The sequence below is a fragment of the Cibotium barometz genome, chromosome 54 (assembly GCF_041138505.1).
Source record: "Cibotium barometz isolate CiBa-2024 chromosome 54, ASM4113850v1, whole genome shotgun sequence".
NCBI lineage: Eukaryota > Viridiplantae > Streptophyta > Polypodiopsida > Cyatheales > Cibotiaceae > Cibotium > Cibotium barometz.
In genome coordinates this window covers 20,813,437-20,828,665 of record NC_141099.1, presented here as the reverse complement: position 1 = coordinate 20,828,665, position 15,229 = coordinate 20,813,437, and the positions used below count along the sequence as shown (strand labels likewise).

At 44.3% G+C, this 15,229-nt stretch overlaps 1 protein-coding gene across 2 annotated transcripts in view; it reads right to left on the bottom strand.

Moving 5' to 3' along the window:
* The window catches only part of LOC147607938 (vesicle-associated protein 1-2-like), a 49,101-nt gene extending 35,715 nt beyond the window's left edge, over positions 1 to 13,386 (bottom strand). The window contains exons 1-5 of one of the 2 annotated variants that reach the window (XM_086789597.1): positions 13,229 to 13,386; positions 12,827 to 12,991; positions 12,665 to 12,735; positions 11,492 to 11,573; positions 11,272 to 11,387 (exon numbers count right to left, since the gene is read on the bottom strand). In XM_086789597.1, coding sequence (XP_086645723.1) covers positions 11,272 to 11,387; positions 11,492 to 11,573; positions 12,665 to 12,735; positions 12,827 to 12,875 — 318 coding nt within the window. In that variant the 5' untranslated portion in view covers positions 12,876 to 12,991; positions 13,229 to 13,386. Of the gene's footprint in view, positions 1 to 11,271; positions 11,388 to 11,491; positions 11,574 to 12,664; positions 12,736 to 12,826; positions 13,013 to 13,228 lie in introns of both variants that reach the window. The other variant, XM_086789598.1, reaches the window with a different exon arrangement.
* Positions 13,387 to 15,229: the final 1,843 nt, after the last annotated feature.

Below are 15,229 nucleotides of genomic sequence, written 5' to 3'. Positions count from 1 at the left end.
GAGGCTCTATTCACTCCGTCCAAGCCCTGTTCTCAGCAAAGTAGCACAAAAACAGTCCCAACAGCCATGCGCCAGCTTCTCGAAACAAATCTAACAGCCTGCAGCCCTGTAGAGAGAGAGAGAGAGAGAGAGAGAGAGAGAGAGAAATAGCAGAAAGCCAACCCTGGGACTCTTGCTCTTGGCATGTACTCCACCTGTAGCTCATGCAAATGAGTCAACTTGCTGTTTTTCCTGTCCAAACAGCTCCTAACAGCCCACATTTTTCAGATGAGTGCTCCACAAGTCGGGGCTTGCCCACTTTGGCCCTCCCACACCCAGAATAGCAACTCGTGGAGCTATTTGGGAGTGCTCGGGTGCTCATCTCTCATAATTGGCCTTGGTTCATTAAAAATAGTCGAGCCTGATGTGAACTCACTTATAAAATTATAAGTGTGTCCGCCCACACTTTAAGTGAATGTGAACCCTGCACCCAATAAACCTTAGTAACATGCAATAATGAATAAATTGGGTTAAGTGTGCACACTTACCACATGCAAAACACATAAGGAAACCATATAAGTCCCAAACAAGTGTGCACACGCATATCCACGACTGTCCAAGCGTCCCCGGTGCCCGTGGACATTCACAGGCAAAATACCAAGCAATGTCCAGGCATCAAAAACAAGTCATCAATGCATGTGCAACTCACATACATATGCTGGTGCACAAACATAGTGGATGAAATCTCCCAACTTACATCTTGTACATCCAACTAGCCTGTTCACAGGCGCCGTCCACACAGGACCAAAGAGTACTCACTAGGGTAACCACCCTTCCATGAGTCCAAAGTCACTCACCAGGGTTACCACCCTTCCATAAGTTCATAAATCATGCCAGGAACTCACACCAGGATACCAATCCTTCTATGGAGCCCTTCCACATGTATTCAATCATGACATCATTCCAAACGTCTGCCAGAGAAGTGGTGACAACCCCCCCTCACCTAAAGCAGGGGCAAAAAGGAAATGAAGGAGAGGAGCTTTTTATAGAAACAAGGTGCTACAAAATCCAAAAGGATCCAAAATATATAACACAGATTTTGGAGGACTACCCAGGCAGAGAACCCTACAATAAAACTGAAAAAATAGATTTTGGAAGTTTAACAACTCCTTAGGGTAGAACATTGATGATGATTTAATGCAGTCTTCTAGAGGTGATGTTTCCAAGACTCCGACACTTAAATACTTTGTGATGATGCTTGTAGTACTGATGGTAACAAACCTTTTTGGCATAATGGCCAGAGCAAAGAATCCAAGGGGAAGGATGAGAATTCCCATGATATTTTTCCTCAAAAAAGCACTGATATGATCACTTAGTACCTTGCTAGCATATGCAATGTTGTTGCGTAGGTTTTGTTCAACTCACCTTAATGACTTGGATTGCTGGTGATGACGTGTAAATTGAAAGAGTGTGCACGAGCTGAAGCAAATAAACATGAGAGAGAGAAAGATTGCAAGCAAGAACAAGAGCTTTATTAGCTTGAGGTTACAGAGTACAAGAGCCAGCAAATAGGGCATTGTTGGATGATTGAATGAATAAAAGAGAGCAACTCTTATATACTTGTGCATGAACTAGGTCGGCTGTAGAAACAGGCCGACAAGACCTCCACGACAGCATAAGAAGATGCAATATTTTAACATAAACTAGCAAAAAAACACACTTTTTTAAGGAGAAACATTGATTGTTGAAGCGTAGACACACCAACACTGCACATGGGTAGAGCTGCTCGACAACTTGCAAGCAAGCAAGAACAAAGTCACAGAAGCAAAGGAGCGGGCGTTGAGGTCGTCGCAGATGATCGAGAACAACAGGCGACGCATGAGGTGACACCGACAGTGTAGGCCAGCTCAAAGGATAGGCTAGACATCAACCAGGAGAGGAACAAAGATAAAAATGTAATGGGCTGAGGAAGCCGCATTGTAGTTTGAAGAGGGCAATGCAGATGTTGGAGGCATGAGCCGTGCAGACAGACGGAGAAGCAGCATGGCCAAAGGCGCCCTAAGCGCAAGCGGGTCGCTTGTCCTCAAGCCCGTCGACGGAGGTAGTTGGTGCCGCACAGGGAAGAGCGCCGGCGTTGGTGGCCTGCTAAGCACTAACACCGCCAACTACAAGTTGGAAGGGGCGGTGCAAAGGTGGACATCGGTGGATCAAGAACAATGGTGGCTCCGCAAGATGGTGGTTGGCCGGTGGTGTCATGTGCACAGTGGGTATCTACCGTGTGCTATACGCATGCAAGACTAGTTTCGAGGCTTGGGGAAGCTTGGAACTAGGCAGGCTGATTGACGAGCTGAGTTAGGGATATACTAACGGGCGGGCACCCAAGTATGGACGGGCGGGCGGCCAAGTGTGGACGCCCGATGACCGGCCAAGAGCCTATAAAAGGGTGGCCAAGGTTAGTTATTGAACATAGAGAGTCTCGCGAGTTTGTGAGAGCTCTATGGTCTAGGAGCCTGGATCTAGTGCAGACGTGCACCTGCTTTATGCAGCCGAGGCCGGCAGCAGTCTCGAGGCCCGCGAGGGCAGCTTCGTGGCGGTATGGGACGTCGCGAGGAGAAGATTGGTCGGTACGTCAACCTAGTTAGCTCAGCTCGTGGCTCGGTGGGGACAGCCAAGACTGTGGGCTTGCCCACGGCTGTCATGGTTGGGAGGTGAGTCAGGCCTGCACCCCCTTTGTTGTTTGTTGTTCGTTTGTTTGCAGGATTCGAGTTTCGAACCAAGATCGATCACGAGGGGATCCGTGGGGATTTGACAGTGGTATCAGAGCATACCTCGTGAACGAGCAAGTCGGTAGGTAGAGAAGAAGAGGTCGAAGTACGGTATGTGTTAAAAAAGCTTGCTGTTTTTTCTGTGCATACTGCAGATTTCAGTTTTGTATGTGTTTTTCCTTCATCAAAGAATCCCATGTTGATGGGAGATGGTAGTTTTGATTGGGTTGATTGCTTTTGCAAAGAAGAGGCCTTGTGTGCAGTCGCATGTACAGTCGTGAGAGAAAACAGAAAAAAAAAAAGCATGTTGATTTTTGTTGCTTTTTGGCGCATGAGAGAGAGAGCGAGCGCAGAATTGCTTGAATCGTTGCTGGCGGGTGTGCGTTTTGGGCCGCAAGAGAACCTGTAGGCAGGCGCCTAAGGCCATGTAGGCCTACGCAGCCTAGCGCAGGCAGCCAGGCGCCTAGGCTAGCGTAGCCAGGCCTACGCAGCCTAGCGCAGGCAGCCCAGGCCAGGCCGGCGCCCAAGCCAGGTAGGCTAGGCGGGCCAGCGCTCATGCCAGGAACCGGCGCCCAGTCCACGTCCAGCAGGTTGGCGCCCAGACCATGCCCAGCAGTCTGGCGAAGCGCATGCTGGCGGTCAGCGCTCGAGCGAAGGTGCAGCCGACTACGTCAGCAGTCCACGATGGCAACCGGCAGCTAATCCAAGCGCCGGCAGCTCACCGACGGGTGAATTCAGGAGAGAAAAAAAAAACAGAAGTAAAGCTTACGTTTTTACAAGCTTTCGTTTTTTTAAAAAAGTTTAAATTTTTTATAAAAATTTAAAAGTCATCTCTCCTCCAAGGTCTTTAAGGTTTCCAAGGTTTTTATTTTTTATTTTTAAAGACAAGAGAATATATATATCCATATATATATATATTAATATATATATATATATTTATTTATTTATTCCAGAAAAAGAAAAAAAGAAAAAAAAACACAAAAGCTAAAGCAAAAGCTAAGCCTAGCTTTTCGAGTTTTTTTGGCTTTTGGGAAACCTTTATAAACCCCTCTAGTGGGCTTCTTGCCACACATCTCTCGAGTTCTCGAGTTCTCAAGTTTTCGAGTTCTCAAGTTCTCAAGTTTTCAAGCTCTCAAGCTCTCGAGTTTCGCTCGCACTTTTGTTGTGCAAAGACCAAATTTTCTCTCCGCGTACCCTCTTCACGATGTCGACCCAAGAATCAGAGTTGGAGCCCCTCGTGGAACGCGAAGGCTTGCCGGCTACGGAAGGCATTGATGCCGATCTTTTTGACGAGTTTGTGTCAAAATCAGATTTCCAAGAGTTCAAAGTAGCTCTCGAAGCTTCTTCAGCGGAACGTCAGGCACAAATCGCAGCCCAGATGCAGGCTTTGCAGAACTCCATCGCTCTATTGACCACTACCCTCTCTACTTTCTCGGGAATGGATACCTTGGCTTCAGCTTTAGGCCCCAATATTACTCCGGAACCGTTCGGGGGCGAGCAAAAGCAGAGAACCAAGGAGATCGTGGACACTTGGCTACACAAGTGGCAAGTTCACTTTCAGTTTCATCCATATGATGATGGAAAGAAGATACAGTTAGCAGCAGGTTTCCTGTCCGGCAAAGCTTTGCTTTGGTGGAAGGAACTGAACCCAAAGCCAACGACTTGGGCACAATTTGAAGACATTTTCAAGAAAGAATTCCTCAAAAAAGAGGATGATTATGATGTTGTTGCCCGGTTTTCAGCTTTGACCATGACCTCGCAGCACCTCACTTATGAGGTCTACCTCCAGAAATTTCGTGACTTGCAGATGAAAGCTACAAAGATGGATCCCACTACTCTGTTGGGGTTTTTCGTAGCTGGTTTACTAGACTCGTACCGATTACAGGTTAAAAATAACAAATGTAAAACATTGGACGAGGCCATTCATTCAGCTCGTATCTATGATGATACGATGGTCTCTTCCAAGTCAAAACCCGCTACCGAGCAGGGGAACAAGCATAAAAGAAAGTTCTCCGCACCTATGGCTAACACGACTGAAGGCAAGTCTTCGGACCAACCTTCGAAGAATTCCAGTTCGACACCAGCGAAGAAGAAACGACTCCTTAGGGCTTTGAAGCTCAAGAAGGAAGGACGTTGTTTTATCTGCGAAGAAAAAGGACACATGCGTAATGAGTGCCCGAAGCAAAAGGGTACCAAGTCAAACGCAGGACCCAAGCCAAAGGCAGCTAACCAGTTGTCTTTGACAGGTACGTCAATTACTGTACTTTCTCGCCCTAGTACTTGTTCTGATTGTCTGTTCAATTCTAAGGTATTTGGCATGCATGATCTTCTCCGAGTTTATGGAGAAGTGAATGGCCATAAAATTCACATTCTTTTAGACCCTGGCAGTTCGCATAACTTTGTTAACTACAAACTTGTGCAGAAATTGAGTCTTGACACGACACTCAGCGACCATACCTATGAGGTACGTCTACCTGCGGGCAGACAAGTTTGGGATCGCAAGGTCGAGATGCTTCCAATCCAGATTCAGGACTACAAAGATACTCTGGAATGCTATGTCATGCATCTGGAAAATGTAGACTTGTTATTAGGGATTGAGTGGTTTAAGACTCTTGATGTCCAGATAGATTGGTCTAGTCATATTTTTTCTTTTCAGCATAGGGACACCAAGTATAGTATTTTAGGTGATTGTATCCATCCCTCTCAGGGACCTCTTGTAAATACAATTGATTTTGGAAATATAATGAATTCTTCTTTGTACACCGCTTTCCATTGTGTATTGATTCCACTTTCTTCTTTTCTCATCCCTTCATTGGATGTGAATGAATTAAGTGTGTTTGAAAGCAAAGAATTACAGAAGATACTTGATTCGTTTCAAGATGTATTTCCTAAGGAACTGCCATCGGGTTTACCACCTGAGCGGGCAGTAGATCATCGTATTGACTTGATCCCTGGTGCTCATCCTGTGAGTATTCCACCTTATAGGATGAGCCAAGCTGAGGAAGATGAGTTGGCTAAACAACTCGAAGATTATCTGAGGATGGGCCAGATCCGTCCAAGTAAATCACCTTGGGGTGCACCTGTGTTGCTTAGGAGAAAGAAGGACAATACTTGGAGAATGTGTATAGATTACAAAAGATTGAACAAGCTGACCATTAAGAACCGTTATCCTCTCCCTAGATCAGATGACCTAATTGACCGGTTAGCAGGAGCGAAATATTTCACGAAGATAGATTTGCGTACTGGCTATCACCAGATACGTATTCATGAAAGGCATGTCGAAAGAACTGCCTTTCGGACTAGGTATGGCCATTATGAGTTTCTCGTATTACCTTTTGGGTTAACCAATGCTCCAGCCACTTTCCAACAAATGATGAACGATCTTTTTCGTGAACATTTGGGGAAATTTGTGGTGGTGTTCCTGGATGATATTTTGATTTATAGTCGTACTCTTGAGGATCATGTCAGACACCTCACGATTGTCTTATCTATTTTAAGACAGAATCGACTATATGCTAAATTCAGTAAATGTGAGTTCTTTATGACCGACATCATTTACTTGGGACACAAGATCACTAGAGATGGATTGAGCATTGACTATGACCGAGTTCAGAAGGTTTTGGACTGGCCTATACCACGAACAGTGAAACAACTTCGTTCTTTTCTCGGTTTTGTTGTTTTTCTTAGGAAATCTGTACGGGAGTACTCTCAACTCACACTACCGATGACCGACTTATTGAAAGGTCGTGGACGTAAGTCCAATCAGCCTATCACTTGGAATAACGATTTGGATATGGCCTTCAGACTTTTGAAAGATAAAGTCAAGGAAGCACCTATCTTAGCATTGCCTGATCCTAGTCGGCCTTATGTTCTTGAAACTGATGCCAGTGACTATGCTATTGGGGCTGCTTTATTTCAAGATGGTAGACCGGTTGCTTTTGAAAGTAAAAAGCTAGACGAAACTCAATCTCGTTGGCCAACCCTTGAGAAGGAGCTTTATGCTGTGATTCATGCTCTCAAGGTTTGGAGACATTATTTATATGGCTCCAAGTTTGTGGTATTGACTGATCATCAGTCAATCAAGTATGTGTGTGATGCGGATGATTTGAGAGGAAGGAAAGCTCGTTGGGCAGAGTTAATGCAAGATTTTGATTTTGAGATCCGTTATCGGAAAGGGTCCATGAATAATATTGCAGATGCGCTTAGTCGGATTAGAGAGGTGAATACTTTGTCGTTCACCGAGATTTCTACTGACTTATTTCAGTCATTGAGAGGGCTTTGCAGGACTGATAGTTATTTTGGTCCATTTTGGCAGAAGATCCAGGACGGGAGCTCATTGATTGACCAAGACTCGGTGACTGAGCAGTACTATTCAGGCTGCAGGAGGTCAGTGGATGATTCGGAATGGTTTACTATTCCGTAATGACAAAATTTGTGTACCACAGATCCCGGACATTAGGTCCAAGATTCTGAGGGAGTGTCACGACGCCCCTTCTGCTGGACACCCTGGGGTACACAGGACACTATCATTAGTGAAACACACTTTTTATTGGCCGAAGATGAAAGGGTATGTAGAAGATTATGTTCTCAAGTGTCAGATTTGTCAGGCAAATAAAGCTGAACGCTTTAGACAGGCTGGGTTGTTGCATCCTTTGCAAATCCCAAGTAATAAGTGGGAAAGTATTTCCATGGATTTTATTACCGGATTGCCAAGAACACATCAAGGCCACGATTCTATTTGGGTTGTGGTAGATCGCTTGACAAAGATGGCTAGATTTTTACCGACCCGGAAGACTATTACAGCTACGCAATTAGCTCGGCAGTTTATCGAGCAATTGTTTAGACTGTACGGGTTACCGCAGGACATAGTCAGTGATAGGGACTCTAAGTTTACGAGTGACTTTTGGAAACTTGTTTTCGAGAAGTTGGAAACAACTTTGAATTTGAGTTCCTCTGATCATCCTCAATCTGATGGCCAGACTGAAAGAGTGAATCAGATTTTGGAGGATATGCTTCGAGCATATGTATCCAAAAGACAAAGTTCATGGGAGGATTATCTTCCTATGTTAGAATTTGCATACAACAGTACTAAGCATACGAGTACAGGGTTTAGTCCTTTCATGCTTATGTACGGTTTTCAACCAAGATCACCTGTTACAGTAGGATTCTCAGGACTTCAGCATGATGCAGCACGTAATTTTTTGCAAGATATGCAGGAAATGTTACAAGTTGCGAAGGAATCTATTAGAAGTGCTCAAGATCGAGACAGGTTTTATTCTAATAGACATCGTTCACCCAGAGAGTTCTCTGAAGGAACGATGGTATATTTGCGAGTTCCGAAAGATTCCGAGACTTTACGGACAGGTAGATCTCCGAAATTATCCCCTAGATACTGTGGACCATTTCGTGTTACACAACGGATTGGTTCAGTTGCATATGAATTGGATTTGCCTTCTCATGTGAAAGTTCATCCTGTATTTCATGTCAGTAGACTTAAGGAAGTACTGGGTGGAGCAGATCAGTTAGTTACTCCTCAAGAAATTATAGATGTCCAGGACATGACATTTGTTCCGCACGAACCTGAAAAGATTCTTGGCTTTCGTGAACGAAGATTGCGTCATACGCTTATCACGGAATACAAGATCAAGTGGAAGGATCGTGTTGAGGAGGACGCTACATGGGAGACATTGACTTCTCTTCAGAGAGATTACCCTGGCTTTTTAGTGAGCTCAGGAGTGAGCTCTTAGAGGAAGGGGAGTATGTCATGTGCACAGTGGGTATCTACCGTGTGCTATACGCATGCAAGACTAGTTTCGAGGCTTGGGGAAGCTTGGAACTAGGCAGGCTGATTGACGAGCTGAGTTAGGGATATACTAACGGGCGGGCACCCAAGTATGGACGGGCGGGCGGCCAAGTGTGGACGCCCGATGACCGGCCAAGAGCCTATAAAAGGGTGGCCAAGGTTAGTTATTGAACATAGAGAGTCTCGCGAGTTTGTGAGAGCTCTATGGTCTAGGAGCCTGGATCTAGTGCAGACGTGCACCTGCTTTATGCAGCCGAGGCCGGCAGCAGTCTCGAGGCCCGCGAGGGCAGCTTCGTGGCGGTATGGGACGTCGCGAGGAGAAGATTGGTCGGTACGTCAACCTAGTTAGCTCAGCTCGTGGCTCGGTGGGGACAGCCAAGACTGTGGGCTTGCCCACGGCTGTCATGGTTGGGAGGTGAGTCAGGCCTGCACCCCCTTTGTTGTTTGTTGTTCGTTTGTTTGCAGGATTCGAGTTTCGAACCAAGATCGATCACGAGGGGATCCGTGGGGATTTGACAGGTGGAGCAACACCGATGCTAGAGCCACGTCGGGACGGAGGTGCGGCTCAAAAAAAACGCATCATGGCATGAGAAAGCGGAACCTAGCATAAGAGAAGAAAGGATGTAGAGGTGATGATATAAAACGCAACATGGATGGGGAAGCTCACAGCAAAGGTAGCCATTGCTCTGAAACCATCTTGGATATCACAGGAGATATCACAGGAGATGACACATGGAGTTACGGAGAATGAAATATCATCATCATGGTGGAGTGTGTAAGAGAGAGAGCTCAAGTATGAGAGAGAGATTGCACAACTTTAATGGTACGCATATACATGAATAAAGGACCCAAGTACATGCTTTTATAGGCACCAAGGCCTTATCTTTTGACCCTAAATAAGAGTGTTCACACCACTAAGGACACTTGACTAGACTCCCATACTCACTCCAAAATATCTTGAAGGGAAATTGGATTTACCTTCGGAGTATGAAACCAAGGTTGACAAGGATGTCCTTCTCACATACAGTAAAAAGTAATGACATCAAGATGAAGTCCTAACTTTCACCAAGTTGGATTTTGCAATCAAGGGGTTGATATTGCATGTGGGTCCTACTCCTTTCAAAGTTTCGCATAAAACCAAGCCACGAGTAATCAAACAGACAAAAGTGTTATAATACCCGAGCGATCATCCTCCACTCCAGCCATTAAAAGCATCAATACCTTACAAAGTTTCATGATTGAGGAACACACGAGGCAATTCGGTTTGAGGAAGACTTCTTCCACAAGTATCCAACATTCATGACACACCATCTGGAAGCAATGCAAATCCACAAGCTAAGCAACACGGGATGTCACTTGCATCCCACACTTGGATGCCACGTAGACAAGGCCGTCCAAAGAAGTGCAAGAACCTAAGGTTGGGCACCATGCAGTTTCATTGTAAAGCCTTGTCCAGGGATGTGTTGCTTTTCCGCCAAGGGTGGTAATCCAATCAAGCAAGTGTGAAAGTCTCACATTATTGACTCTTGCCCTTCTAGCACTGAACTTGTAACACACAAGTGTACTGAAGAACAAGGTGTCTTAACACTTATTAGACGTAAGTCATGTTAGAATTTGTGCATCTCACTATTGTGTGGGACCAGACCTTTTAATTGGGCATATATGTATTCTCACATTTATGCAAGTCGTGGGGGTTATTTGCTGCTGTCGGCCAGCTCCATAGGTGCAGTCAGCCAGCTTCACTCTTCCCTATATAAAGGGCTCTTCCTTTCTCACTTGTTAACTCAGTTCATTCATTCACAGGCACATTATTCTACACCATCTGTTGGGTGGTATTGCCATTGTAAAAGCCTCATGCTACATAATAAGATGTTCATTGTCTGATGTCTCCCTCTCTCTACCTCTCTCCCTCTCCTATGTTTTGCTTCCACATTGTGCAACTTTATCATGGTATCAGTCCCTTAGGTACCGGCGTCCACATAATTGATGATGTGGCAGCCAGGTACATGTGGCTGCCAACAACAATACTAGTGGCTGACTAGGAGCATTCATGCATATATATACGTGGGCAGCCAAATCACCATATTCAACTACTTTCATCAGTGTTGCACTTCACAGAGTATTTCTATGTAGGTGAAGTGCTAGCCAAGAGTGCCCAATAGGTCACAAGGCTGGGTTGTGATTCGACATGTTCATTCTCAGTCACTTGTACTTGAATTTCAGTTGTATTACTTCTTTCTTGTACATAATACAAAGCAGGAGTTTAGGACTCGTGTGTGCTACATGTGTGATTCCGCTGCACTCTCCTTTCTATCTTTGGAAAACCCTAGCACATAGGCGCAAGTGTTCTACAGTCTCTCTCTCTCTCTTCTCTCCCCCTCTTGCATGCAAAAACACTCAACGTTCTATCTGTAAAACTGAAGCTTCCGCATTGTAACACTATAACTTTGAATCCCTAATCCTACAGAAATTGTGCCAACAACCTATCTCCTACTACTGCTCCAGCACGGTAAAAGCAGCATCCATGCTCTTAAAGAGACCTTGTGGCATCATGAATACAGGTCAGAATATGTACCAAGTGAAATGACTGTTGTTGAAGCCTTCACATTGTAACTTCAACGTGATATTCTTCTTAAAAGCTTTCTAGAACACTATGATGTAACATAATCTACCAGTTCTGCTATATATAAAGAGCCATTGGAACCAAACTTCAAAATTGCTCACCAGATCTTGGGAAACCTCTCCCTCCTGAGCACCATCTGGGACTACCACACTCTGCACAAGAAACTTATCTTTACACTGCATGTCTGGAGGGGCGTCGCGCTGAGCTTGCATTGTAACTGCAAAAAACAATTTTTTCTCCAAATCATTGATTTAGGATTGAAGAGGAGTCATGTTTAGTTAGTGTGATGAAACTAGACAAAGCTGAATAGTTAGCTTTTACCTGTGACATCACAAATGGCCCCAGGCAAGACCAGTCCAGTATTTGGCCGAACACAGTACTTCTTTGGAGAGGTAGTTTTTACCTACAACCATTAAAAATAAGCTTGTGAAAGGTTCCATTTGGTGCCTTGCCAAAGCCCTCCCAAAAAAAAAAAAAAAGCAGCAATGCGATAAAATAATGATTGAAAATGAAGCTGTTTTTATTCTCGTAACACAGTTCTTATTCTGGTAACACATAGACGATAGGCCTTGACACCAACATGGAAGACTTACCTAGCAGCCAGTTCATCACTCATAGATGGGAAAAGAGAGAAGTGAGCAAACTGATCCTTGGCTACATTTGATCGTTCTACACTATATGGTAACAACGAGAGCAGAATCTGACAGGCACCAGATGCCACATGTGCACTTAACATATACGCCCGGTTACTATCTAGCCGATTAACCTAGCTGCCAGTTGGCCACTCACAGATGGAAAAAGAGAGGTCAGCCAACAAATCCTTCGATAGATTTTGATCATTTTACACTACATGGCAACAAGAAAAGCAGAATGACACAGCCACCAGATGGACACATGCATACAAAAAGCTTTAGGGTAACACCTGGCCATCATGATAGGAGCTTTACCTAGCTTTCAGTTGGCAACTGATAGATGGAAAAGGAGATGTGAGCTAATGGATTTTTAACTAGGTTTGGCCACATGTGCACTGAAGCAAATACCTCTGACCACCTTAACCTAGCTGTTGATCAGCTACTCATAGATGGCAAAAGAGAGATAAGAGTGAAGGGATCCTTAGCTATACTGCAAGATTTCAAAGCACCACACGTGTGCAATGACCTCTTGAGCAAGCAAACAAACCCCATAACAACACAGCAGCAACAAACACACTCTGATTAATTGCAAATCTACTTTTGCAAATTATCATGAGAGAATAACGAACGTTTCAGGATTAGATATGAATGAAAAGTCTGTTCCCATGATACGTTGAAATTTAAAGTGTTGATTATCAGATAATTCATTTGGTAACCCTTGACAACAGAAGAAAGATACCCAAAAAGTGAAGACTACAAAAGAAAAGAAACCTAAATCTGTTACTTGGCATTGAATTAACTGGGTATCCTTGAAAACAGAAAAAGGCACCCTAAATATGTTTACCTGAGAAAGGTAACCTACCTTGAAGGCGACATAGTTCTCAGTTGTATTGACGAGCTGCAAAGAGCATGAGACTTGCTTTCTGATCTCAACTGCATGCAAGACATCGCTGTAAGAAAGGATAAAGGAAAAGCGGAAACAAACTCTACAGGAAAAGCAACAAGCCTGTAGAGCCGAACTCACATGGAAACTGAAGCTCTCCCGGCTGGATAGAGAGAAGCTCGGCAGGCATGATTCTTTCCTCTGTTAGAACAGCTTTGGATACCAGCTATGTCAGAAACTGCAGCTATGGCATGAATGCACGACTGAGATCATGCTAGTTTTCCAAATCTGCTTCGAGCTTTCTGCCTGAAAAATGTAAAACATAAACTGAAGAGCGCAAAGGATACTAGGATCACACATCTGTAGCTATGGCTGCAGCAGGCGAACGTTTTTGCCCAAAAATGGGCACTAGATTACAGCAGAAACGATCGATTTCGAAGATACTGAAGTGCAGATTAGCATAATCGAAGTGCGATCGACGAATATGAAGAGCTGGAAAGGCCTGGAAAAGGCAGGCGATCGGTGCAGGAAAGAAGGGCGTACCTGGTCGACGAGGAGGCAATGCAGAGAGGGGGTGCAGATTGGAGACGAAGATCCGGAGCTGTGCAGGATTGGGGCGTAGCGGGCAACGGGGAGATGTTTATGAGGAGAGGGGGGAGGTGAAGATGCACACTGGCAAATACGAAAAGACAAAAAAACACACACAGATACACAAGGGCTTATGACGGCGTTAAGCCCCGGGCCGTCATCTCGCCGTTAAACCTACCGCGCTCGTTGAAGTCTCCCCCTCATGCATTCCTTATGGACCTTTGATTCAAAGACTTCTTGGCATAGTGGTGTTATAAAATTAAAAACGCACCATCCCACAGGGGCTCTACATGACTTTGCAAGTATAGATAACATGCCCAAACTTACCAAGTGTTGTAGAACTAACCAATCTCAGAAGAGCATTTAATTCACCTCCTTTACTTTCCAGACTAATGGTGTCTCTGTGCGAGTCGTAGCCCTTAGTGACAAGTATGTCTCCCTTGCAAGTATGGGGCTTTTCATACTACAAGTGGCAAAACTGCATCATCACGTCATGACATGTGTAGGGCTAAGTGTAACAGACGGGCCCCTTAAGAGTAGCCTTTCCAAAACTGAAGATGGCATTTCCCTAAAAACGACTTTAATGCAGACATCCTTCAAACTTTTTTTGGGGGGTGGGGGTGGCAGGGTGCACGCGTGTATTTGTTGCTTCTACTCCCAAGGGGAAGCAGTTGGGTCTAGCTATGTGATGAGCCATGGCTTATTCAGACTCTTGCTTTTTGTGGTAGTGGCTCCCTCACCCCCCCTCCACACACACACACACACACACACACACACACACACTTCCTATTGCAATGCCTCGAAGTTAACTTCCTCTCAAGGTGCCTAAAGAACCTACCACAAATCATAATGACTTTCTCAACCTCTTACTTCTTACCCACAACACCTCCCTCATCCCCCCTACTTGCAAGTGTGATGCCTCGTGGTTTCAACATCACCTCAAGGTACCCAAAGAACCTACCAAAATTGCTTGAAGAAGCTACCAACAACGACATTTAGTTGGTGAGAGAAAATTTCACTTATAAGTTTATGTTCTTCAATTTCTCTACCTGATTAGTTCATGTTCTCCAATTTGTCTACTTTAATTATGGTTTTGACTACAAGAAAGATTAGCACTCAATGAAGATGGAGTGCACATATCCTAGCATTCATTGCATGGAATGCACACATGAGTAATCATACCACCATGAAACCTTGAGCTATTAGCTTCAAGAGAGATAGTATATTCCAAAAGTTAGTAAATGACCATATCCATGGGCTTATATAGTTGGTGGACCCTTGTATACTACACTTATTAATGTCCCATTTATACTTGTCTATGGCCTTTGGCCAATACCATTAGCTACATGGAATTAGTAACTTTGTTATAAAATATCCCTTCCCATTGGTTTTGTCCTTGAAACCATAAAAATCCAGCTCATAAAATGGAATGTAACTCCAATAACCACGTAGGCCACATGCAGCGTTTAATGGCCTTGATGCACATGGCTCCAAATCTGTCTATAAGAACATAATGCCTCTTTCATACATCAAGAATTGCATAATATGCTCTCAAATCACTTCCAAAATGATCCCCAATGTCAATGTATGATCCCTCTATGAAAGAATCCTTGCATGAAGACTCAAATCTTCCACTTATAGGACCCCAAAAGCTGTCATAACAAAAAATTCTAGCAAGAAAGTAGCTTCTGTTTGGCAACCATATCACTCATGATATGTGTCCAAAAACCCTTCAAACCTTTCCAACATAAAATCAAGTTTCCATGAAGACTCCTCAAGAGGTAATCCATGCCACTTGACTAAATACTCAACCATCTTTCACGTTTTCCCATTATGCTCTCTAGCACGTATTCAATCTTTCCTTCTCTCATGCATTGGTGCAACTCATCAAAAACTTATACCTCCAATCCAACATAAGACTTCAAATCCACTTGGGCCTTTGGAAGAGACATTCCC